Below are 26,961 nucleotides of genomic sequence, written 5' to 3'. Positions count from 1 at the left end.
GGCTCAGGTACAATGTGATAGCTGTGGGCCATTCGTAGCATTACAATGCTAAGCACAATTATTATTACTGAAACTCATTCATAACAGTTTTGTTGACATTGTGATCATGTGATTGCTATGCGATCACCTGACACCCCAGCGTCTCATAGTGGCTGGTTACAAGCATCCGCAATCCGCTATGTCCCCCGAGGGAGTGGTGCGCCAATGCGCATGTGCTAAGTGATGTACAAGTACATCACTTGGCATGTCTGTGCCGCCCGCCCGCAGTACATGTTAGTCCGGAACAGGTACAACGTGCCCAAAATTTCACCTTAAGCCTGCCAAAGATTTTCCCAGTGTGTCCTGATCACACATGGCCTCTGTAACATAAATAAAAGGTAGATAAAAACAATAAAAGCTTGCCTATCTTCAGACAACTATTCATCCTCCCCCACCCCCTCTAACCCATCCTGCACTCTCTCACCGATGCCATTTCTGGGAGTGGGGGGAGCGCTAATCAAAGTCTGCTGATGCGGCCACCCAGCCTGGATCCCAAGAGGTCCCTTTTGCTGATTTCCTATCTCTGCTTGTTTTGGGTTCTCGGCCTTTTGGCTAAGATCAAGTGTAGTATCTGTTCTTATCAGTGTCCAGTGGGGGTGCTCCCGGCCATTCTAGCTTTGCGGGGATGGCTGTTGTATAGTACCCTCACTAGTATGGTGGGGGTCCGGAAGGCTAGTACCGGAGGGACAGAAACCGGTTAGCGCCATGAGTCATTCTGGGGCCCTGGGAGTAATTCCTCCGAGAAGACTGGAAAGACCCAGTACCTCCTGATTTGGACGGATCTACCTCGGTCTGGCCAGGGGCTGAGGAGGCAGAAAGTCCGCAAACTCGGTGCCCCCTGAGTAGACGCTCTCAGGGGTGCCACTAGTAACACCTGGGTGTGGGACCCCACTGTGTGAACATGGCACATGGTCACTGTTTTTACATTCTTTTTGCACAGCGCCCTAAGGACCAGGCCTTTTGGCTAAGTCCAGGGCAATTTTTGCTACAGGCCTCAGGGCCTGGTCTGTGCACAATTTGGCACGGTACCACTTTTTTATTTTCTATTTATTTAATTTAACACCTCCCACGTTTGTCACTTTTTCTTTGCTTATGTGTGTGTTTTCACTGGATGGTAGGGTGTGGGTCCTCGGGCCTACCCTGAAGTCTAGGGGGAGGATGTGTGGCCTTTTGGTTCCTTTTTCCCCTGATCCCTAGGGGCTTTTTTCTCCGGGAGAGCCCCCTGGCCTAGTACTGGATGTCCGGCTTCGGCTGGACATAAGGAACGGTGGTCCACCAGGCCTTTTGGCCAGGAGGACCAAATGGGAACCTTGTCCCTGTCAGGAGCTTCGTGCCCCGGGGGATCAGGGTAACGGTCCAACCCCTTCGGGGGTAGGACAAAGCACACCCCTAAGTGCACTTTTTCGTGTGGTGTTCGCACTTGCACTTTTTTTGTGATCACTTACGGGTTTTTCGTTCTAGTTTGCACGTTTGCGGACTTAAAAAAAAAAATCTCTGCTTGTTTTGGGAGGACCACGCCACTGACAAACCAATAGGAAGTGACGTCATCACATGAGCAGTGACATGGACACCCGAAGAAGGACTCCACTTCCTGTAATCTGGATTCTCTAGTCTCAAGATTCCGGATGAGAGAATCATGTGACTGCGGCTTTAGATGTGTAAAAAGGTCCAACGGTCAGTCAGAGGGGTATGGTGGAGATAGGTAGAGCCTAGAGATCAGCTTTATTTCTCATTATATTTAAGGGTCATTCCATGTGACATTGAACAGTTATAATAAGTTACTGACAGCCATTTCTTCCCGCAGATTGTATGAACTGTGAAGCGTTAGCAGTCAGTGACCTCCACAATACACCAACCATGAAGAGAGCGCACACATCGCCACCAAAGCTGCTCGCCAAAACGGTAACAAAGACGTGTGTATGTTAATGAGGTGACCAGGCAGATAAAAATGAATGTAAACATTCACATTTGGTTGGGTACTCTAATGAAAGGTTATGATGGTGCATGCCAGAAGAAATTCTCAGCAATGAGAAATTCAGCTTCCATCATTATTGAAGATCTTGAGAATCGTGATATTTATGTGGAACTGCACTGCATCTGAGCACCACAAGCCAAAAATGCTATTTCATTCATTTTTTATAATCAGAGCAAACTCCCCCATCCATCCGTGTCTCCATGCTTTATTTTGCCAAGAATTCACTTTGAAAACCACCGCCTGGCATTTCTGGTCATATCCATCTTGAGTAAGGGAAGATGATTGTGTAGCTTTTACTCCCTGGAATCCATCTGCCCTTAACCGAGTGTTCTTAGCTGAGAAAAACCCCTCCTCCCCTCCTGAAAACTCCTGTGGCATGTATGACATCATTTGCCTAGGCCTGGAAACCAGGAAGTAACTTAAGAAATGTAAACAAAATGTAAATAAGTAAATATAATGTACTTTCCTATCTAGTTACTAATGCTAGCAGCACAAGGTTAAACAATAGTCGGTTGATTGAGAGAGTGAATTCTGAAGCTTTAATCTGCAAAGAGCTGACTTGGTATTTTACTGCAAAATTTGCAAGAAAGCCTTTCCCAGCCATTCCTTTCTACTGAGCCACATGTAGGTTCACTCCACAGCAAAGCCATTCATCTGCCAGGACTGCGCTAAGGTTTTCTGTCGAGGTGACTACCTGAAATCTCACTGCTGGTTACACACAGATTAACCACCTCCCACCCACCATATAGTAATATGACGGATGCAAGGTAGTTCTCTCATTCTGGGAGGACGTCATATGACGTCATCCCATTCTAACCGCGAATGAGCGGCTCCCGGAGCACGCAGCACGGCGAACGGTGATGCGCTGTGTCCCTTGGACACAGCGGATCACCGATCCACGGAAAGAGCCGAAGATGTCGGCTCGGTCATGTGATCAGCTGTGTCCAATCACAGCTGATCACATGTAAACAGGGAACTACCGGTTATCGGCATTTCTCTCCCCACGAGCTGTCACACTGACAGAGGAGAAGAGAGCCGGTAATCGGCCTTCCCCCGGAGGAGACATGTACACAGATCATCAGAGCACTGATGATCAGTGTGCCCTGATGATCTGTGTAGCCCCAGCAGCGCCACCTGTCAGTGTCCATCAGTGCCAGCTCTCAGTGCTCATCCATGCCACCTGCCAGTGCCCATCAGTGCCAGAGCTCGGCAGGGCAGCGGCCAGGTAGAGTAGAACTTTGCAGACACAGAGGACTTGATATGCTCTTATGATTTTACTACGGGCCAGTTCACACTACCTGCGTTTTCAGTGTGATTTTTTTTTCTGCACCCAAAGTGCACAGAAAGTAGGTTATATGGTTATATTATTATATATATCAAGCCTTAAGGAATATTCCGATGTTTAGCAGTCACTTTCAGGCTCTCAATCAGTACGTCTGATGTAATTGCGCAAAAACCGGAAGTGGTGGCGCGGCCATTTTGATTATTGGAAAACACGCTTTACATCCTAGGAAGCTGCTGTAGCTGAGTCATTGGAATATATTACTGATTGTTCAAGTCCCTAATGTAAGATGCTATATTAAATGGTTTTGGTACCTATTATATCATGCTACATGCACTCTTTTCTATTTTTTATGAGGATGATGGTGGATTAAAGGCTTACCCTATATACAGCTATTGAGAGCCTGAAAGTGACTGCTAAACATCTGAATATCCCTTAAGGCTTGATATTACTCCATGAGGGTAATTGTATGCATTCTTGTCCTATGGAAGTGTTCACGGAGTGTTCACCTTTTTATATTTATTGAGTTTACTCTATATTATTTGTTTAATATTATTTTTGTTTGTTTATTTTATTTCAATATATATTATTTTATTTTTGAGTGTACTCAGTTTGTCACTGTTTATTAGTTCATTTTATAGTGTACACAGAGTGACTTGCACGATTCACGTGTTACTCACAGATGATTCTGTTTTTGCACAGATTGAAGTATATACTTCTTAGTTGTGAAGGTATATACATATTGTTTGAAGGTAATACACTATTTTAGTTTTATTTTATCGCGTCCGGAGTGATGGAAATATTGAAGTTGGACACACAGGATTGAGAGATTGTGTTGGACTTGGAAATATATTTTGGGACTATATTTATATTTCATTTTTTTCAAATTTTTTTATTTGAATTTCATTTATTGTTTGATTTATTAATTTTATTTAAGGATAAGAAAAAGGTGGAATATTATTATTTACTTTCAAGGGTGAAAGGGTGACTTTTTCTTGGGATTATGAATTGTGTACTCACTATGTGAGTTTTATTCAGTTTTGTGAGTTACCGAGTGATTATGTAATAGGTTATATTGTTGTCAATGTCATACTTCACATCAGCTTGGGGTTCCAGTGCGTTCCGGCTGCAGAAAAAAATGGTGAACAGGCTTTATTATTCCTGCACACAACTGTAAATGCAGTAAAATGGATCAAAAACGCACTGGAATGCACATGTCCCTGTTTAAATTGAAGAAAAAAGAGTGGAAAAAATGAACCGGAAAGCATAAAATACGCAATGAAACGCGTTAAAAACGCGGATGCAGAAACGCATCCGAGACGCATCTGGACTGCGTTTCTATGGTGGGAAGTGACCCTAAATGTGTTTGCAATTTTATTTCCTTTTATTGCTTGTAATAAATCTACACTTAGATGGCGGCTCCCGATTTTGTTTGACAGTGCAAGAGTTCATATCCAAATACTCATCCAGAGAAGCTGCAGCCATATCCAGTGGACATACCCAATGGTTACTTAGCACAAGACCTTCATACTTTCATACACCCAACTTCACTGCCTTCGCTTTTCTAGCGCCAAATGACAAGTAGCACTAGATTTACTAAAGATTATTGGGATACAAGCTGTACTGGCAATGCTGCCATATTGGGCATGTTGAGCCCAGCCCTGGATCACCTCTTGTAAGATGTTGTATTCTATGTAAGTCCTGGGTCACACCAGTGCGACTTGTCATGCGATTTGACAGTTACAAATTCCATGACAAGTCGCACCCTGTTTTGCACAATGGAACAGTTCAAATCGGTACAACTCTGACTCCATCAGAGTCGCCCCAATTTTGAAGAAAGTTCCTGCACTACTTTTTGTGATTTCAGGAGCGACTTGCATAGAGATCTGTGCATGATGTCGCACTGATGTCTTCCAAGTCACACTGAGTTGTACTGTCATGTGACCTTGAAATCATGCAACTTCAAGTTGGATCCAGTGTGAACCAGAGCTCACAAACAATGCATCTTTGTGAGGGGTCGCAGGCAGATGGGGCCACACTTGGCCTCTATTTCAGCTTCACTGTGGCAGTTGTCACTATCTAGGACTTCTCTTCGGGCCGGGAGTCAGAGTAGAGTAGCTCCTGTCTGAGACTTCTCATATAGGCACTTTAAGGGAGGATTGCAATAAAGCGTTCGTCCATCTAAAACTGATATTCGAGTGTTTGATGGATGCTGGCGAGTCAAACCACATGACAGTCTTGAAGACTGTAATGGTGAGATCCCTGGTCTGTACACCTGCTGTGCCCATTATATTCCCACAATCCCTATGCATAGATTCCATATCTCCACATCCGCTGTTCCTGATTTAAGGGGTTTGCACTATCCCTATGGGAGTTCCCTCTCTTCTGTTCACCTGCTGTGCCCGGTATGAGGGGTTTCCAGCATCCCTTTGCTGAGTTCCCATGTCTATGCACCTGCTGCGCCCATTATGAGGGGTTCCCACCATCCTTGCTGGATTGACATTTATATTATGGAGAATGTAACAGGAAGAGCTGCAGATCTCCAAAGTGGACGGGAACACCCAAACCTCCCAGGTGAACAGGAACAGAGTCAGGAATTACAGAGGGGAATTCTCACTGTTGGAGTTCCTCTCCATAAAAGTCAGTGAATGGGAGCAAGTGACAGTAAGATAACATCCTCTCCTATGGGAAATAAACGCTGTGCATGTGCATTTCCGGAGCCAGACAATTTCAAGTTCAGGTGAGCTCGGGCATGAGCTCCGAATTCAAATCTGTTTTCTCCAAAATGTGACTTTGCAGTGATGGTAGGGTTGGATTCTGCTGAACATGATGTCCTTAAAAGTCCACCCGCTGTTCTTGCTATCCCCACGCTTCCTGCAGTATATTGGCTTTTGCTTCACCAGTGGACATCCTGTTCCTCTTCTGCCTGAGCTCCCTCTTCCAGCAGCTTAATGGAAGACCCCCTTAGATCCTCCTAGATTTGTGTCTCTGCTTGGGTAAGCTACCTTCCCCCCTTTTTACCCATCTTCCCCCCATACACCTCCCACTCTCTTTCCCCTCCTCTCTCTCCTCTTCATCTTCCCTCCCACACTATTTTCTCCTTCCTTTTTCCCCCCACTAAGTATTTTTTTTTATGCAAACTTTCATAGGTGGATGCTTCATCTGTCCCCCGCTGGCTCTAACAGTAAGAACTGAGTGATCAAACATTACTTATCTCTCAGTTCTTCGAGCCACTCTGAGCAGAGAGCAATGACTATTTCCACTTGTTGCTCTGCCCCTCCAGTGCTCTCTGGAGCTCTGCGCTGTGATGGGGGAGGCAGCGGCTGGCTCTGGCTCTCAGCAGCTTTGGCTGTACTTCTTTTTTAAAATAGACTCAGTCAGACAATGTGTTACCTTTTTGTGCAGAGAAAAGCATACATAATTGGAAAACGTAATTTTATTAGGATGATCCTTTATCCAGAGGTTTGTGTGATTGTGTGAGACTTGTGGTACAGTAATTAGAAGTACTTTGTGGGTGCGAGGACTGTGACATAGACGTGCAATGTAAGTGTACATCAACGAAACTGATGTTCTGTTTAATCGTCCCTCTTTAACCACTTGCCCTGTAGAGAATTTACCCCTTTTCCTGACCAGGCCATGTTTTGCATTACCCGGCCTTGCTCGCGTGCCCCCTACCTGAACATGCAAAATCACGCGTGTGTGTGTATGTATGTATGTGTGTGTATATATATATATATATATATATATATATATATATATATATATATATATATACACACACACATATATATGTGATTTTGTGCACCCAGTGCCGTCCTGTAGCAGTATATCTTCTATAGGGCGGATGGGAAGCAGTTAAACAGCTCCCACTGTTAGGACTTGTTTAGACTAGTAGTTTGGGATGGTAAAAATGTGGCTGTTCTACGCTTTTTCTACCCTTAACTGCTACCTGTATTCACCATTGAGGGAGCAGACGGAGTGTACACACTGCGGCAAGGATTATACCCCCCTGTCACTGACCATGACTACCGTTTGTTGGTGCGTGTAGTTGAACTTGTTTTTGTGCTTCATCCCAGAGTTCTCCAAATCTTTCATAGAAATGGTACCAAGATCATGGCTGCAGCTCTTAATCACTTCCCATCAGGACGTCTATGTATGGACTGTACATCAGATGGGAAGTAGTTACAGAGGACCTACCTTCAAAACAAAACCTAGTCCACGTATGAACTACATTGTAGCCGCAAAGTAAAAAAAAAAAGTCTTCCAAATGCTTTCCCAGTCCTATGATGTACCCCATGGCTTGGATTGTGACCAGCTGGGTACTTGTAAATGTCACCTACTGACCCGGCCAAGTCTTTATCTGAGTCTCAGGGAACTCTGCAGGTCCTTTAGACCCTACAAACCAGCCAAGACCTCAATGGACGCAGAGCTTCATCTCCGTCAAGGGACTGTAGGAGCTACAGAACCGTGCTAAAGGTTTAGGCTGTCAAGTGCAGCACTTTATCCTGGCAAGAGTCATCAACCAGCAGAACTGGAACATTGACCTACAGAGCACTGATGTACCCAGTGTGTGTACTGTTTCCAAAGCTACAGACGGTAGTTGGCAGGATTCGAACCTGCGTGGGGAAATCCCAATGGATTTAGAATCCATCGCCTTAACCGCTCGGCCACAACTACTAGGTAATGTGTAAAGTGAGGACGCTTTAGAAAAAATGATGAATCATTTTTATTTATATTAATTTTGAATAAACAATCTACACAATGCACACAGAATCAAAACTAAATGAAATGAATATTTGGTGTGACAGAAAAAGAATCAATAGCCAGTTGTTTTACAGGGTTAGTTCACTGCCCCGAAAATACTGCCAATGCAGGTAAGGGACATGTGTGGATAATAAGAAATATGGCAGAGGGTATCCCATAAGGCCCAAAAGGCTCAGATAGATTGAAGTGGCTCTCAGCATCTTTAGCTGGCCAGCAGGGATACCCCTAAGGGCTAAAGTTTTTTTTTTTGTTTGTTTTTCTTTAACCACTCTCCCTCCTGAGGATTCCCCCCCCCCCTCCTGACCAGGCCATTTTTTGCGTTATGGCACTGCGTTACTTTAACTGACAATTGTGCGGTCATGCAACGCTGCACCCAAATTAAATTTATGTCCTTTTCTTCCCCGAATAGAGCTTTCTTTCAGTGGTATTTGATCATTGTGCGGTTTTTATTTTTTGCGCTATTAAAAATACCGACAATTTTGAGAAATAAAACAATATTTTTGACATTTTGCTATTAAACATGTCCAGTAAAAGAATTTTTAAAAATCACATTTTCGTCTTAACTTTAGGCCAAAATATATTCTGCTTCATGTCTTTGCTTAAAACAATCCCAATACGTGTAAATTAATTGATTTACGTGAAAGTTATAACATTTACAAATGGTGGTATATATGCTGGGATTTTTTTCTTTAATTTTTACTAGTAATGGCGGCGATCAGCGACTTATGGCGGGACTGCGGTGGGCATTCGGACACTGGGGGGGAATTGACTTGGTGTCACTGACATCCCCAGTGACAACAATACAGTGATCAATGCTAAACAAAGCAATGACACTGTACTAATGGCACTGGGCAGGAAGGGGTTAACATGAGGGGCGATCAAAGGGTTAATTAACTGTGTGCTGTTTCATTAAGTGCTCTGTCCCTGTGCTTCGCTGTAAGGACACTGCTTTGGATGGCTGTGCTCTGCACATAAACGGAAGCCGGTCCCGCCGTCTACCGATGTTTTCACAGGACCGAGAGCTGTTTTTGGCGCAGAAACATTGCCCACCCAGCAGCTCATATGCGTTAAAGCCCAGCTTTTTGCCGACGCAAATATTGGTTACTAGGGCGTAAATGGGTTAAATGACCCTTCTCCTTTGTTTACATTCATCTGTCAGCCAGCTGACAGCTAAATGAGCCGGGCGGGGATGTAATGATCCAGCAAACACAAATGCTCCTGCGCTTGGGGATGGACTCGATGCTACAACCACATTAAGAATGTCCTGGAACATGCACACCTTGCTGCCCTCAAATGGACCGGGGGAATCCAAATATACTGAATGGGGAAAGAACAAAAAGAGGGCGCACAGGCCTAGTGCATTACCATAAAAAATGTTTAATAAAAAATAATAAAGTAGGTGTTGTACTCACAAACGACAATATAGTCAAGGCACATCATAAAAGAACAGCTGGATCAACACCGCGCTGAGTAACAGTCCGCAATAGGGAGTTTAGAGTTGGACCTGCACAGGGGAGTGTCCAGGACGGCCCATGTGACCTTTGGTTTAACTAGTAGTGAGCATATAAAAGAGGGAGCAGACATTTGGTCAGTTGGCTCTGAGGAAGAGGCAAGTCCTCGAAACGCGTCAGCCTTTTGGATGTCTAAACTCCCTATTGCGGACTGTTACTCAGCGCGGTGTTGATCCAGCTGTTCTTTTATGATGTGCCTTGACTATATTGTCGTTTGTGAGTACAACACCTACTTTATTATTTTTTATTAAACATTTTTTATGGTAATGCACTAGGCTTGGGGATGTAAGGATGCCAGCAGGTGCCTCTTTAAACACCTACACAAAACTCGTACGTATGTGTATTTTAAATACATTTTTGGTGCATTTTCTGTGTAAATCTCTGGGGCCAAAAAAGAGCAACAACAGCAGCAAAGTAGCACTGGTACCTTTTCCAAAAGTGCAGTGCTGTTGCGCTGAATAGAAATACTTGTCATTTGTCCCAGACTTGCTGGCACAGTCCCTTTTTCAGTCATCCGTCCCACCCCTTCCATCTCCCAGGCTGTGTCCCTCTGAGCAAGGCGGCAGCTACACTTTCAGTATGTGTACAGCCTTGTCAGGCTGTTGTGTTAGCATTTGGGTGGGCAGGTGGGGGCGTTAAAACTGCTACTCAGATGCTTGTTTTTACTACAGCCTGTGTGAAAGAGCTCTTTGGGGTCAATCACAAGTTGTACTTTCATACCAGCTGCACTCCTTTCTCCCTGTACTGACTATGTGCCATTGTAAATGCTGATGAATCAGCAGGGCAGTGTACAAGAGTCAGTAGGGCAGAGGACAGGGGTCAGCAGAGCAGAGAACAAGGGCTATGGGGGCAGAAGACAAGGGTCAGTAAGGCAGGGTACTGGGGTCAGCACGGCAGGGTACAGGGGTCAGCACGGCAGGGTACTGGGAGTTAGCAGGTAAGAGGACGGGTTAGCAGAGAAGAGGATAAGGTCACTTCTGGCAGAGCACTCAACAGAGCTCCTCATTCCATCCCCGCACTGCAGACATCCTGGGCACTTGGCCAGTGGTGTATTTAGGTTTTTTGCTGCCCTAGGCAACACAAAAATCAGACCTTCCCCCAGACATTCCTCCCCCACAGAGATTCTGACAGTGACCAACACCCTTGCCTCCCCCACCCAAGAGAGCCTTCCACTAACACCACTCCACCCCCCCAGCTCATTGTGAATAACGGAACCATCTTCTTGATCCATTTTACTCATGAGCACAGGTTATGTGTCTATAGAGACAATGGCCTTATCCCAGACTATCACTGAGCTGTTGGTCCACTTCTGTTGTAGAGCTGAAGTGATGGCACAGCTCATTGTGAATGACTACACTGTGTGAGTAGCCAAATTAATCTCTTATAGGGTATCCATCAAAGTCCCCAGATAGATAATTAATCCTGATGTAGTCCAGAGGAGGAAGAAAGTTACATAACAAACATATATGAATGGTGATGTCTTCACCTCCCTCCGGTACCCGAGGAGCCAAGGGCACCATCCAGAGGAGGACACATAACCTCCCTCGTACATCAAGAAAGGTCTGGCTCATACACAGGCCAAGTAGGCATATCTTTGTGAAACAGAAGGCATATTGGTGAGCAAGTCCTGAAGTATGGACAGTCCCAAGTTATCAAGGCAGAGCAAAGGTAGGATTGTTGGTAATTATCATAACAGCATCAAGATCAAAGTCCCTGAGAGACCTCTAGGTGTGAAATAGGCCTTTTTCTGACTGATTTCGCCGGTACAAACGGCTGCCTCAGAGGTAGGCTCAAAACTGTTTTTTTTTTAAATGATATGTTTTTAAGATATTTTTTTTAAGGCCCATTTACCGCAGCAAAGGGCATGGCACTCTCCTCCGTGAAGACTGGGTAGACAGCAGCTTGACGGTACGGAGCTGCTGTTTCCCAAGGTGAAGGCCCATATATCACAGCAAAGGGCATGGCGCTCTCCTCCTGGAATGCTGGGTAGACAGCAGCTTGACGGTACAGAGCTGCTGTTTCCCAAGGTGAAGGTTCATTTATCACAGTATTGCGCTCTTAGTTATGTTGTGCACCTCCCATCCGGAACCGATCAGGATATCCACAGAGCTCTCCTTGGCAGTAGATACTCAATACACTGCTTGGCTAAGTGTCCCACTTTCTTGCATATATGACAGACCTTCCATTCATGATATCACACTAGGTATGGTCTTCTTTTCATGACATCACACTAGGTATGGTCTTCTTTTCATGACATCACACTAGGTATGGTCTTCTTTTTTTTGTGCAAAATTTACACAAAACAAATCATAAATGATCCCTCCACACCTCCTCCTCCCCTTTTCATATCCCAACTCTCATCCCCATCCTACCCGCGCCGCCATCTATCGCCCATAATATAACTAGATGCGCAGCTCTAAAGTCTCATTCAATTAATAAATGATGACTAATAATTACATTACATTATATTTATATATAAAAAGTGGAGACTGTCATGGCGTAGTAACAGCAAACTTCTGATTTTCATGAAAGGCTAAAAACATTCACATTCCATAGGGATATCAAAGGCAGTGTACATAGAAAAGTGTCAAAGCATCCAATCCTCCTTCCTTGATTGGCGGCAGCCTACTTCTGGGTTCCGGTCAGCGTGATGGTGTCACTTCCTCTGGCCTTGGATAGTGACACAAATTTCCCCTCTCAGCACAAATCCCCCCTCCCAGCACAAATCCTCTCCCACAAATCCCCCCTCCTAGTATAAATCCCCCTTCTTAGCACAAATCCCCCCCAATTCCCCCTCCCAGCACAAATCCCCTTTCCTACGATAAATCCCCCCTTATTTCCCCTCCTAGCACTAATCCCCTGACCTACGATAAATCCCCCCTAATTCCCCCTCCCAGCACTAATCCCCTGTCCTACGATAAATCCACCCTTAGCAGAAATCCTGCCTTTTGACCCAAATTCCCCTTCCCCCCCATCCCTCATCCTAGCACTAATTCTATCCTCAAAATCTTCCCCCACCATAACTCAAATCACCCCACCCCCTTCCTAGCATAAATCCTCCCCCCCTCAAATGTTATCTGCTGTATGGAGGAGTGCTGTTCTGATGACAGGAGTGGGAAGAGTACAGCACAGCTCCCACCGCCTGGCTCTCTGCCGCTGTTATTTCTCCGGCAGCCCACCCTAGCACCCCCCTAGATCCGGCCATGTCGAAAGGTCTTGTTGGGAAATTTCGTTTTAATCAGCGCTGCCGCCAATCAGGAGTCCCCGCTGTCAGAATACAGTAGCGAATAAGGGTGGATTCCCGCCTCCACCTCCAATGCGTTTGTCTTTTGTCGTTCAGCCAGTATGGCCAGCTTAAACTTCATCCATGTCCAGCCTTCCATAAAGGTTGCTGCAAAGCAGAAACAGAAACAGTCCAACATCGATGTCATAATGGAAGATCTTCATCCTTGGATTACCGCTATGATGAGCACGTAATATGTCCAAAATCGATATCTTTTCACATTTGTCGTCCAAATCGATATATATGTCTTCACCAACCACTTTTATATAAATCATTTCCTTTTTCATTTTCTTGATTTTCCCGTGTGTGCTCACTATGACACCTCTCTTAAATAGATCTTTGGCCGTGTATTTAGTCATATCTTCTGTATAATGGATCCTTGGAACCTTTCCAGCAAAGCCTGACTTTTCACCCAGCAAGTCGTCCACACAGTTTTTCCTATACTTCTTGTACAGGTCTATGATGCCCTTCATATCTTCACAGGTGTCTTTGACATCAGCTAACGCCTGCTCGTTGATTTTCACCTCAGCTGCTCTTCTCTCACGAAGTTCGTGTTTCCCTTTGATTTCATTGCGAATTAGGTTGGTGACCTCTTCGTAGCATGTCGCCTCTGTGAAGTAACCGGCTTTTTGCAAAATCTGCAGGTTTGCGGTGACGGTTTTTGTTACAGATTCCTGAGAGGCATCATCTTGATTTTCAGTTGAACAGGATCCTTCCTGTTCATTTGCACCTTTAGTGTCGGTGGGAGTTGTGCTTTCTGTTACAATCTCCTCTTTCTCCTCCTCCTTCTCCTCCTCTTCCTTTTCCTCCTCCTCCTCCTTCTCCTTCTTCTCCTCCTCCTTCTCCTTCTTCTCCTCCTCCTTCTCCTTCTTCTCCTCCTCCTTCTCTTTCTTCTCCTCCTCCTCCTTCTCCTCCTCCTCCTCCTCCTCCTCCTTCTCCTTCTCCTCCTCCTCCTCCTTCTCCTTCTCCTTCTCCTTCTCCTTCTCCTCTTCCTCCTTCTTTTCCTGTTCGAGCGTCAGAATCTCTTGGAGTTTTTGTTCAGGTGTCTTAGCCATAAGTTGTAGGACCAAATTCATGGTGGAAACCTTGGCTTTCTCTGTTTCACCATCCAAATTCTCCAGCGGAGGTAGTTTGCTGTATAAAGATAGGGGGATGTTAATTATTTTACTTATCTTGTTATAGGCAGCTCCATGAGTGGCCTCAAGCTCGTTAAGTGGAGGGACCGGTCCAATACCCTTATACATTTGGTACACAATGTCCGCGGTTGGCGAAAGTCCGCGGTCGCAAAATACAGCCTTCTCATACATAGAAAGCAGAGTATGTGTATAGATGATGTCCCCTGCATGTATGATTATCTGGGGAGTCTGTATTGCGTCAGCGTACTTGGTAAAGCCAAATTTTTTCTCTGGTTCTATAGTGTTCAGAACTTGCTTAAAGAAACTCCCGAGCTTTTGGGAGGTTTTCTTGATATAGTTGTCCAATCCAGGCGCTTGATCTGTGTTGGCAGAGAAGGGATGCATGGTCATGCAGAAGATTGAAGATATGAACAATAAGTTGTTCCTCTGGTTTGAAAATTCACCTACATAGATGTCAAATTTATCCGGTTCCACTATGGCTGTGTGGAGGTACTGAGAAAGGAAATAGCCAACAGACTCCGACAGTAAATCTTCACCTACCATTGGAAACTTGCTTAGCAAAGATTGTTGGAGGACTTTGGTTAGGTATCTCAGCCCATAAGGAATCTTGTTGACAGATGAGAATATGTCCTGTAGGAATGTGTCCGTCAGGGCATATACATCAATTTTATGGCTGAATAGTTTTCGCATTTTTTTCTCTAGCTTGGTACGCTTCTTGTGTTTAGAGTCTGGATAGGTCAGTCTATCATCGATTCTCAAGGTGTCCATTATTCCCCGAGTCAGTGCGTTGACTACGGGATTGTACTTTGCTTTCTGGGTGTAAAAATATTTGATGACCTTTAGAATCTGTGATTTTCCCTGAAATATGTCCTGAACGCTAGCAATTTTGGTTTCCACTTCTTTACGAAGAGCAAATTCCATCAATTTCAGGAAATAGTACTCTTCTCGTGGAGTTTTGCCGTAGTTGTAGAGCTGGAGGAGCAGTCTGCTTGTAAATGTGATAATATCACTATAGGATGTCAGCTGGTCCATGAGTCTGGTCAGGTAAGCTGGATCCGTCTGCAGATAGTAGAAGAGGTGTTCATAGGACTCCAGCCTCTCACTTCTCTTCCTGTCCTCGCGAGCCTCCTGTCTATGCTTGGCTATGGCCTCTTTAACTTGCTCCTTATTGCTAGGCTTTAGTTTTTTGAATCTGGAGACGAGATCCTGTTGAGTGATATTTTCTTTCACTAAAGCTGCGATTTCTCTGTCCAAGTTGTCCATCTCACACCTCTGTTCATTGAGGGTTTTAGAATGAGACGTTAATTCCACGTTCAATGTGTTCATCCGCAGCTGCAGATTGAAGTTTGGGTCATGGGGGCTCAAGCATTTAGAAAACTGGATGACCGAGCTCGGCGATGGGTTTTCACTATGCATGAAATCGTGGAATCGCTGTTGTTCCAAGCTTCTTCTGGCCCATGACTGAAGTTTTATAACGATTTCACGATGCCGCTCCTCTAACCTTTCTCTCTCAAGTCTTTCATCTTCAGTCTCCTTCACCACTTCGTCTTTCTTCTGTTCCTCCGTCTCTTTGAGTTTAATGTCTTCATTCGTCGTCTTTGGCTGATCTTCCTCTGCAAATATTGACCTCAGCCATTTGCAGGGACTGTTGCAAAGGAAGTCCAACCTTGTCCTGGGAGATGCCCTCCCTCCTGTAGTGCGGTGGGTGTTTCTCACCATTTCTGCTATCAGATGGTAGAATACACCAAGAATTTCTATTGGTAGTAATCAGAGGTCTTCAGATCAGATGTGTTCACCACAACAGTCACTTGTAGACTGAACTCTGCCTCTGCTGGCTTCTATTTTTAGCCTCTGCTCCACTGTGACAGTTTCTTTTTTGTACAAAAACTTTATTGACACAGCCTCTGCTGCACTGTGATGACCTCATAGTTACAGTTGCACAGTTCAAACATTTTTTTTTCAACAAAACTTTATTGACACAGTGACGGCCAACTGACGCACATCATAGCCTGGAAGTGATAACTGCCAGCAGAGGAGGAATGAACACATCGCTGTATCTTCAGTATTGGGTGGAGCCGCACGTCTTGAAGATCCATTTGGGAAACACTTTGTCTTTTGGACATTATACAAATGTGACACTTGTGTGGGGTGTTTATTAGGGTGTTTTTTTTTCTGGGTGGAGCAATTGAGAATCGCAATGGATTTGCTGGATACTCGCATGGAGTGCAATGTCTTTGGAAGGCGACCACATATATGGGGTGTTTATAATTTTCAGTTTTGGGTGGAGTGATTGAGAATCAGGATGGATTTGTTGGATATTCAGAGAATGCAATGTCTTTGTAAGGCAGCCTCATACATGGGGAATCACAATAGATTTGCTGGATATTCACGTACAGTCATGGCCGAAATTGTTGGCACCCTTGATATTTCTCCAGGAAATCATGTATTTCTCACGAAACGTATTGCATTAACACATGTTTTGCTATACACATGTTTATTCCCTTTGTGTGTATTGGGACAAAACAAAAAAAGGGAGGAAAGAAAGCAAATTCGACATAATGTCACACAAACCTCCAAAAATGGGCTGGACAAAAGTATTGGCACCCTTTCACAACTGCGGATAAATAAGAATGTTACAAGCATGTGATGCTCCTGTAAACTCACCTGGGGCAAGTAACAGGTGTGGGCAATATAGAAATCACACCTGAAAGCAGATAAAAAGGAGAGACGTTCACTTAACCTTTGCATTGTGTGTCTGTCTGTGCCACACTAAGCATGGACAACAGAAAGAGGAGACGAGAACTGTCTGAGGACCTGAGAACCAAAATTGTGGCAAAATATCAACAATCTCAAGGTTACAAGTCCATCTCCAGAGAACTAGATTTGCCTTTGTCCACAGTGCGCAACATTATCAAGAAGTTTGCAACCCATGGCACTGTAGCTAATCTCCCTGGTCGTGGACGGATGAGGAAAATTGATGAAAGATTGCAACGCAGAATAGTCCGGATGGTGGATAAGCAGCCCCAAACATGTTCCAAAGACATTCAAGCTGTCCTGCAGGCTCAGGGAGCATCAGTGTCAGCGCGAACTATCCGTCGACATTTAAATGAAATGAAACGCTATGGCAGGAGACCCAGGAGGACCCCACTGCTGACACAGAGACATAAAAAAGCAAGACTACAGTTTGCCAAAATGTACTTGAGTAAGCCAAAAGCCTTCTGGGAAAACGTCTTGTGGACAGATGAGACCAAGATAGAGCTTTTCGGTAAAGCACATCATTCTACTGTTTACCGAAAACGGAATGAGGCCTACAAAGAACAAAACACAGTACCTACGGTAAAATATGGTGGAGGTTCAATGATGTTTTGGGGTTGTTTTGCTGCCTCTGGCACTGGGTGCCTTGACTGTGTGCAAGGCATCATGAAATCTGAGGATTACCAAAGGATTTTGGGTCGCACTGTAGGGCCCAGTGTCAGAAAGCTGGGTTTGCGTCCAAGATCCTGGGTCTTCCAGCAGGACAATGACCCCAAACATACGTCAAAAAGCACTCAGAAATGGATGGCAAAGAAGCGCTGGAGAGTTCTGAAGTGGCCAGCAATGAGCCCAGATCTAAATCCCATTGAACACCTGTGGAGAGATCTTAAAATTGCTGTTGGGAAAAGGTGTCCTTCCAATAAGAGAGACCTGGAGCTGTTTGCAAAGGAAGAGTGGTCCAAAATTCCGGGTGAGAGGTGTCAGAAGCTTATTGATGGTTATAGGAAGCGACTGATTTCAGTTATGTTTTCCAAAGGGTGTGCAACCAAATATTAAGTTAAGGGTGCCAATACTTTTGTCCAGCCCATTTTTGGGGTTTTGTGTGACATTATGTCATATTTGCTTTTCTGCCTCTGTTTTATATTTGTTCCAATACATACAAAGGGAATAAACATGTGTATAGCAAAACATGTGTTAATGCAATACCTTTTTTGTGTGAAATACTTGATTTTCAGGAAAAATATCAAGGGTGCCAACAATTTCGGCCATGACTGTATATTGCAATGTCTTTGGAAGGTGATCACATTTATGGGTTGTTTTATTGTTTTCAATTTTGGGTGGAGCGATTGAGAACCAAGATGAGTTTGTTGAATTTTCAGAGGGAATGCAATGTCTTTTGAATGTGACCAAATAAATGCAGTGTTTAATTCCCTTCAGTTTTACATGGAGCGATTATCAAGATAGATGTAATATTATTATTATCCAGGATTTCTATAGCGCCAACGGTTTGCTCCGCCCTGTACATTATAGTGGGGACAATACAGTAACAAGATTTATTGGATTTTCACAGGGATTGCAATGTCTTTGAATGCAACCAAATATGTGGCGTGTTTTAATAGTTTCAGTGTTGGGCGGAGCCATTGAGAATCACAATCTATTAGATGGATTGCAGTGTCTTTGGCGGGAGCACGTAAATGGGGTGTTTACGTTTTTGTAGTTTCATTTTAATGTGGAGCGATTGAGAATCAAGCAGGGTTGATTGGATTTTCACATGGATCACATTGTGTTTTGAAGCTGATCACATGGGGTGTTTGTTTTTATTAGTTTTGGGTGGAGCGATTGAATATCAAGATGGATTTGTTGGATATGCACATGGCTTGCAATGTCTTTGGAAGGTGACCACATCTATGAGATGTTTAATGAACATTTTTAATAGTTTTGGGGGAGCTGTTGAGAATCCTTCCAATTATGGGTGGAGTGCAGTGATGATACATTGGGGGATATATAATGATGGGTGGAGTACACACTGTACAGGGGAGGTTCACAGTCCCCCCCCCTCCTCCCGTGGGATGTGCACATGCCCCATCTCCGGATCTCACGGGGGAACGATCGGGGGGAATAAGCAGAGCGCCAAGCCATTGTCATTGGCTCTTTTCCCTGATTGGTGATTAGTTGTCTCCAAGGGACACAGCTCACCACAGATCACCGCGCTGTGTGCACCAGGAGGCTGTGCACGAGCGACATGACCAGTCCAGTCCCGGCCATCACCGTGCCGTTCCATTTTCATTACAAATACAACAAGGCAGCTCCGTGTTACTATACAGAGGGACCCCAACAATGGAGTGTGACAGTTATAGAGGCTCCTCTCCTGGACTGAAATGGCTTCCTCTGATTTCACACTGCACACTGTGAGCTGCTTACAATGTGCATTACAAGTGTCATCACGTCAGATAGAGCCCGCCTCATTCCTGGCTAGAGGATATCCAGCATGATTTATCGCTTTCCTCCTCAGCCTCACTGGGCTGTCCCTTCCATTTATTGGATGTAAAGTGTTTGTAAACCCCAACATATACCCAGTGAAGAGACTGTCCTCAGGTGGTACACAGAGATGAAACAGATCCTCCTGTATAGGTTGTACCTTTTTATCTGTAGTATTTCTTCACTACATCTGTTCAAAGTTCTTAATTGATAAATGTTGTCTGAGCGTTCAGAAAAAAGAGGGCGTAGAGCTGAAGTTACACTCTGCAGAGCTCAGTGAGGAGAGCTGATTGGAGGGAAGAGACGCCCCCCCTTTCCCCCACACACACAGCTCACAGGAACAGAGCTGAGGTTGTCATTCTGCTGGAGGTCCCTCCCCATCACCATATTTTTCTTGGTGTCAGGAAAACTTGTGAGAAGTGACTGGTGCTGATAGCAGAGGAATGGAGCAGCAGGCAGAAATGACCCTTAGTGCTCTGGATTGAGACAAGTACACCCTATAGAGGGAAATGCTTTGTTCCTTTGTCATGTCTGAGGTTTACAACCACTTTAAGTTCTTTCAATCATGGAGGCTCACCATCACGTGGGCATTACCTAGAGTGGTCTGCATGCAAATACATTCTTTCTGGGAACTCCCACTCCTCCACACTGATGTCCACCCATCAAGGTATTTATATATTTGCATAACTCCTCCCAAGATCCAGCCCCCTGTTTTCATCATAATGGAAGGCTCTTGAGAGGAGTACGGGGTGCTGTGATGTTTTCAGGAGACTACAGTCAGGTCCATAAATATTGGGACATCCGCACAATTCTAACATATTTGGTTCTATACTTCCTACACCGTTCACCTGATTTGGATGTAAATACCTCAAATTAAAGCTGACAGCCTGCAGTTAAAGCACATCTTGTTCGTTTCATTTCAAATCCATTGTGGTGGTGTATAGAGCCAAAAATGTTAGAATTGTGTCGATGTCCCAATATTTATGGACCGGACTGTATGCACAGCACCCTTCCGGCTCCTCCCACCAGCCATGATCTGCCTGAATTGCATGAAGAAGCACAGAGACGCAGTGATGACATCACTAGATGTAAAATAAGATGTGTAATGAAAAGACAAAGGTTTCATGTAACATGTTATTAGCGTGTTAATAAGTGAGGAGGAAGGAACTAGGACAGAAAATATACATCTATGAAATGTCAGTTTTAGCCTTTTTAGAAACTCGCTGACACCTTGTTATTGGAGCCTGAATTATAACTGTCATTTTATTCCCAGAATTCCCTGCTCACAGCTCTGACATTCTATTGATAGGTGTGAAGGAGGAAGATGACCCCCAGGAGCTGGGTGAGTGACACTCCAAAACATGTCTAGCACCAATATTATGTTCAGTACTGTGTCTGATGGACGTCTTTTTTTTTTTTTTTTTAATTTAAATATTTATTAATTTTTCATGTTATTACAAAAATTCCACAAGAAGAGACACAATACATATAAATAATCCATACATTTCTACTTTGCCCCTTCTATTTTACCTCTTTTCTTTCCCTACCCTCCCAGCCCACCTTTACCCCCCTTCCCCCCTCCCTCCCCTCTGCAAGATCTCCAATCTCTCAAGGCCCAATAACTTTAAATAACTTCCTAGTTTAAAGTTTTCTATACTTCTCTTTCAATCCTGATTTTTCCCATTTTTCCCATCGCGAATAGTATAGATGCAACCTGTCTTTCTGAATATAATAAGATTTTTCCATTCTACTAATCTGGTTTACCCTATTGATCCAATCCTCCTCCGTCGGCACCTCCGTCTTCCACCAAAACTTGGGAATCAACCCTTTTGCAGCACTTAAGTAGTACCATACGCCTGATTCTTTATATTTATTTACAGTTGTCTCAACATTATGTAGGAGACACATGGTTGGGTCAAGCCCTATGTCATTTCCAGTTATTATTTCTATTGATTTAACTATTGTCTTCCAGAAAACCTGAATTTTTGGACATTGCCACCATATATGAAACGCCGTGCCCTCCTCCCCACATCCTCTCCAACACATTTTTGATTTCTACCCCCTCATCCTGTGCTCAGTGCTCGGTGTAATATGCCATCGTGTCAGACATTTATAATTAATCTCAACGGCTCTCATACTAACACTCTCATGAACCAATCTAAATATCTTATTCTGTTGATCTTCATCTATCACCACCTCCATATCTCTTTCCCAATTTGTTATAAAAATTAACTTTGTGTCTGTGTCTAATTCTGTGAGTATTCTATAAATTTTTGTAACACCATGTTTCCCATCTCTACGTGTTTCTAATAGCCTTTCAAACATATTCCACTCCTTTTTTAATCTCAAGGGCTTTGGGAGATTTCCAATAAAACATTTTAATTGGTGATATTTCCACTCATCTATTTTAGTAAACATATCTCCTCCCCTCTCTTTTAATTCTTTAAATGTTCTCAATTCCCCCTCTACCAATACGTCTCTCAGTTGGATATCTTCCTTTTTAAACCATCTCCCTGATATCTCATCTTTTCCTGGAGGGAAGAACTCCGTGTTTGCAAGAGGCATTAATATAGAGTTGAATTCCCATTTCATGTGTTTGTGTAAATTATCCCATGTCCTTAAAACGTTTAAAGTGAAGGTGCTTGTGCTTTCTTTAATTCTTCTAAAATGTGCTGGAACCCATATCATCTTACTCAAATTAATTCCACTCAGTTCATTTTCTATTTTTACCCAACCTTTCCCCTTGTGGTTAAAAGTCCAATCATAGATTCTTGCTAAAATTACTGCTTTGTAATATCTCTTGACATCAGGTAGTCCCATCCCCCCTTTCTCTTTAGTCCTGCTCAGTGTTTCATATGATATTCTTGGTTTTTTATTCCTCCATATATATCTTGTTATCATTCTTCTCATTATCTTAAAAAATGCCTCTGGGAGATTTATTGGAATCATTTGAAATCTATAGAGTATTTTAGGTATAATTACCATTTTAACTAGGTTTATACGTCCTAACCATGATGGATTTCCTCCTTCTAATTTTTTAGTTCGTCCTTAATCTCATTTATCAGGGAAATATAGTTTAATCTATATAGTTGTTTATATGAGGTAGCAAGTTTTATTCCTAGGTATTTTATATCTTTTTCTCTCCATATAAAGGGGAATTCTTTTTGTAGCTTTTCTTTTTCGCTCTTTGGTATATTGATGTTCAAAATCTCTGTTTTTGTTGGGTTAATTTTTAGATTTGATAGTTCACCATATTCCTTCAGGGTCTTCATTATACTTGGTAGTGTTATTTGGGGGTTGCCTACATAAAACAATAGATCGTCCGCAAAGGCCGCTACTTTATGTTCTATATTTTCTATCTGGATTCCCTTTACCGCTCCGCTATTCCTTATTATTGATAACAGGGGTTCCAATGTCAAAACGTACAGCAAGGGGGACAATGGACAGCCTTGTCTTGTTCCATTGGACATCTCAATGGATTCCGACCTCTCCCCATTTACCGTGATGATTGCGGTGGGCTCCCTATATAATTTACCTATCCACTCACGCATTCTCTCTCCAATCCCCAACACTTCCAAGTTGTCCATCATAAAGCCCCAGTCCACTCTATCAAACGCCTTTTCGGCATCAATTGACAAGAGCACCACCGGGGCTTTTCCTTTTCTACTTTTCTGGATAAGCATCAAAGTTCTCAACCCATTGTCTCTACCCTCTCTCCCCGGGACGAACCCCACCTGATCTCCATGGATCCATTCGGGCATTAGATCTTTTAGCCTGTTTGCCAAGACCTTTGCGTACAACTTGGTATCAGTGTTTAATAATGAAATTGGTCTATAACTAGAGCACTGAGAGGGATCTTTTCCCTCCTTATGAATGAGAACGACATGGGCCTGAAGGGATTCCCTCCTCCCCTCCATCCCCCCTCCCAAGTCATTCATATACTTCTTTAACTTTGGTATCAGTACTTCACAAAATTTTTTATAGTACTTAACTGTATAACCATCCGGGCCTGGGCTTTTCCCTCCCCCTGTACTTCTTAATGCTACTTCTATTTCTTCCTGGGAAATTTCCGCATCTAAGGAATTCAATTGTGCTTCACTAAGCTTTGGCAATCCAGCATTTTTTAAATATATCTTCCTTTTTTCGTTAATACCTTCTCTAGTTTCTTTTGGTGAACCTTGATGACTGATGTTATACAACTTTCTATAATACTCCATGAATACTTTAATGATTTCTTTAGTTGAGTGGACCAACTCCCCCTTAGGGCTTTTTATCTTTTCTATATAATTCCTGTTTTTCTTTTTATTCAGGGCTCTCATTAAATATTTTCCTGGTCTATCTCCCCATCTATATCTTTCGCTTAATACTTTGTTATATATCCTTCTCCTCTCCTCTTCCATCAATCTCTCTAATTCGTCTTTTTTATCCATTAACTTCTGTCTTGTTTCTATTGTTATTTTCTTCTTATGTATCTGCTCCAAATCCAGGATTTCCTTTAAGAGTCCACTAACCCTCTCTCTTCTTTCTTTTTTCTTCCTTGCTCCCATCGCAATCAAAATTCCTCTTATATATACCTTATGACTTTCCCATACTGTAGCAGTCGTTACTTCCTCTGTCTCATTCTCCCTGAAAAATACCTTAATCTCTTCCCTGATCTTCTGCACAATATCTTCATCCAAGAGAAGAGCCTCGTTTAACCTCCATCCTAAACCTCCCGTCCACCTTTTTCCCCATCCTATTTTCATTATGACAGGGGCATGATCCGAGAAAGTTCTTGTCTCTATTTCTATTTTAACCAGCATTTCAATGAGTTGATGATCTATTAGAATGTAATCCAGTCTCGAGTATATCTCATGTGCATTAGAGAAGAAGGTATAGTCTCTGTCTTTCATATGCATCATTCTCCAGGTGTCCACCAGTTGGTACTCGTGGATCACCTTCTTCAAAGCTCTCAGAGACCTACCCCCCTCTCTCCGCACAAGGGAGGTTGCATCCTTTTGTGGGTCCATACAAAAATTAAAATCTCCTGCTATTATCAAACGCCCTTTTTTAAAATCTATCAATTTTTTCAACATACCCTTCAAAAAGATCTCCGGTTTCTTGTTGGGGCAATATATATTGGCTAGTGTACACTCAATTCCCTGTAGTTTACCTTTCAAGAACAGGAATCTCCCCTCCGGGTCAGTCTTTCTATCTTCCAACTCAAATCTCATATTCTTTGCCAATCCTATTGCCACCCCCTTTGCTCTTTTAATTGGAGAGTCAGCATAATACCATGTTGGATAATATTTGGATTTTAATTTCACATTTGATTCTATCTCAAAATGTGTCTCCTGTAAAAATACCACAGACGTTGCCCTGTGGTGTAACTCTTTAAACAACTTAAATCTTTTCCCAGGACAGTTCAACCCATTCACATTATATGTTATAAACTGTATTTCTTCCATCCTTCTTGATTCTGTCTATCTCTCTTCTGATTCGTCTCTTCCTATTAGGCCCCCCTACTATCTTGCAGCATATCAACCCAACCTCCCCTCCCTCGGCTCCCTCCCGCCCAACCCCCATCTCCCACCCCCCACCCTCTCTTCTTTTTCCCCTACCCATTTTTAGGCTTATAAACTGCCTACAAATCATTTGTGGATCTGATTCCACCTTTTGATTTAAAATTTAGGGCGTAAGCTCCGCCCATGTACGGCTCACCTCTCCTCCGACCCCCCCCCCCAGGTCCCCTCTCTCTATCAGCCAGGCTCAGGAAGTATCATTACTTCTCTCCTAACCGAGAGGACCAGGGGCAGAGAGAGAGAAAAAAAAAAACAAAAAACAAAAAAAACAAAACATATTTTCTACTTAATTCTCCCTCCCTTCCCTCCCCGGCCCCAGAGCCTCCCCCCCCCCCCTTCCCCTGACCCGCTGTCAGTCCTCTTTTCTTGTGTTCTCTGTATCTCCTTTATCCTCTTCTTCCCACCCAGCAATCTCCATTCCTTGCAAGTCCAGTCTATCACAAAAATCCCTTAGTTCCTCCGGGAATCTCAAATAAGCTGTGACCCGTTTTTCCAGCCAATTAGAGTTGCTGAGGTACCCCATCTATACTGCACATTCTGTTTTCTCATTTGCTCCAGCAGGGGTCTCAGGGATCTCCTTCTCCTTAGGCTCTCTGCTGTTAAGTCCGCATAAATTTGGATAGTCCAATCTCCATACTTAACTGATGATCTTCCCTTAGTTTTCTTCCAAATCTCATCTTTGGCCCCAAATTTTTGGAACTGGACAATTATGTCTCTCGGCCTGTCCTTCTCAGTAGCCTGTTTGAACTTTCCTATTCTGAACACTTCATCTAACTTGATCCCATCTGTATCAGGTCTGTCTCTTATGGAGTTCAGAATTTTTTTAACTAGATCATATAGCGTTTCGCCTTTTGCAGTCTCTGGGATTCCTCGTACTCTGAGATTACACCTTCTTTCTTTATTTTCTTGAGCTTCCATCCTATAGGTCAATTTTTTCTGAGAGGTTACCAAATGGGTTATTTTTTTCCTTAGATTATCTATGTTTTGGGCCTGGATTTTGACTTTCTCCTCTGATTCTTCCATTCTTGTTAGCAGATGCCCTAAATCCTTTCGTATAGCTGTCAATTCATGTTTTATCATTTTTTCCAAATTTTGAAACATTTCTATCATCTCCTTCTTATTTGGTACTTGTAGTTCACCATCAGATTCTTTTTTTCCCGAGCCATCCACTATTTGTTGGCTACAACTGCTATTCATGCCCAATGATAATCTAGGACTGCTTCCTAGACTAATGTCCATTTCCCCTTTTGCGCTTGCGCCTTGGGCCCTTTCTGGCGTAATATTTCCATATGATGTAAATTTCTTTATTGTTCCTGTTTGGGACCCTTTGAGCCCTGCTCCCTTGGAACCTTTATTCTTCATATTCTCAAGATGGGATTTTACCGCTTCTTTATGATTTATGGACCAGACAGGCTTGCTGTTTTTCCTATGTGTTTTTTCTCTCCTAAAACACCTGGGCCTCCTCTCTTCTTCTCTTCCAACCCCTGGGAATCCTCCCCTCTCCTCTTTCACCCCTTGGTCTCCTGTGTCTCTCAAGGGTCCACAACACAATAAGCCCCCAGCAGCGCTCACTCACCCTTCCCAGGTCGGTGGCTCCAGGCTTGTTGCTCCAGGCTTATGTGGAGGGCCTTCACTGCTGCACAGTCCTGGAGGGGGGATTCCTCTGGGTTTCCAGTACTTTATTTCATTTTGATTCGTCCCAGGGAAGCAGGATGGATCTCTTGATATTCATGGGTCTCCCTGACCCAGGATCAGACAGTCAGCCAGGGGGTGCTTGCAACAGTGGACCAACGGCTCCCTGTCACATCAGGAAGCCGGCCGGCCGCCTCTTTCCCCCAGTGATGCTCCGCGGCAGGTCACGTGCTCAGCAGCGTCTCCTCTCCTCTCAGCCGCACGGATCTCCCACTCATACCGCGCCGGGGGATCCGGCGTGACCCTGCAGCCTCAGATCAGCTCCCATCTCCGGCTCTCCGGGTTCACCTTCCACCCCGTCCAGACTCCGGTGAGTCTACTCCTCTTGAGGGTAACTGGGTGGGTCGGGGAGCGGGACCCAGCAAGGAGCTAGAGCCGCTCGCTCCCCACAGCCGCCATGTTCAGGCTCCTCCCCTTAGATGCTGATGGACGTCTTGTAACCACTTCTCCTCCATAAGGTTTTACCCCCTTTATGACCAGGACATT

At 43.8% G+C, this 26,961-nt stretch overlaps 1 protein-coding gene and 1 pseudogene across 1 annotated transcript; one reads left to right on the top strand and one right to left on the bottom strand.

Annotated features, from left to right (window-relative positions):
• The first annotated feature begins 571 nt into the window (after positions 1–571).
• Positions 572–687, top strand: LOC149443296 (U2 spliceosomal RNA; annotated as a pseudogene).
• A 12,238-nt stretch (positions 688–12,925) lies between these two features.
• Positions 12,926–15,709, bottom strand: LOC149443295 (ras GTPase-activating-like protein IQGAP1). Its single transcript, XM_089655690.1, has 2 exons — positions 13,922–15,709; positions 12,926–13,528 (listed from the first exon to the last, which is right to left on the bottom strand). Exons 1-2 carry the CDS (start codon positions 15,707–15,709, stop codon positions 12,926–12,928), a joined length of 2,391 nt encoding a protein of 796 aa, XP_089511816.1.
• Between the last annotated feature and the right edge of the window lie 11,252 nt (positions 15,710–26,961).

The sequence above is a fragment of the Staurois parvus genome, unplaced genomic scaffold (genome assembly GCF_062004578.1).
Source record: "Staurois parvus isolate SC_StPar_1 unplaced genomic scaffold, SC_StPar_1.0 ptg000860l, whole genome shotgun sequence".
In the NCBI taxonomy this organism is placed as follows: domain Eukaryota; kingdom Metazoa; phylum Chordata; class Amphibia; order Anura; family Ranidae; genus Staurois; species Staurois parvus.
The sequence above is the reverse complement of the archived record's forward strand: the minus strand, read 5'-3'. Positions and strand labels throughout refer to the sequence as shown.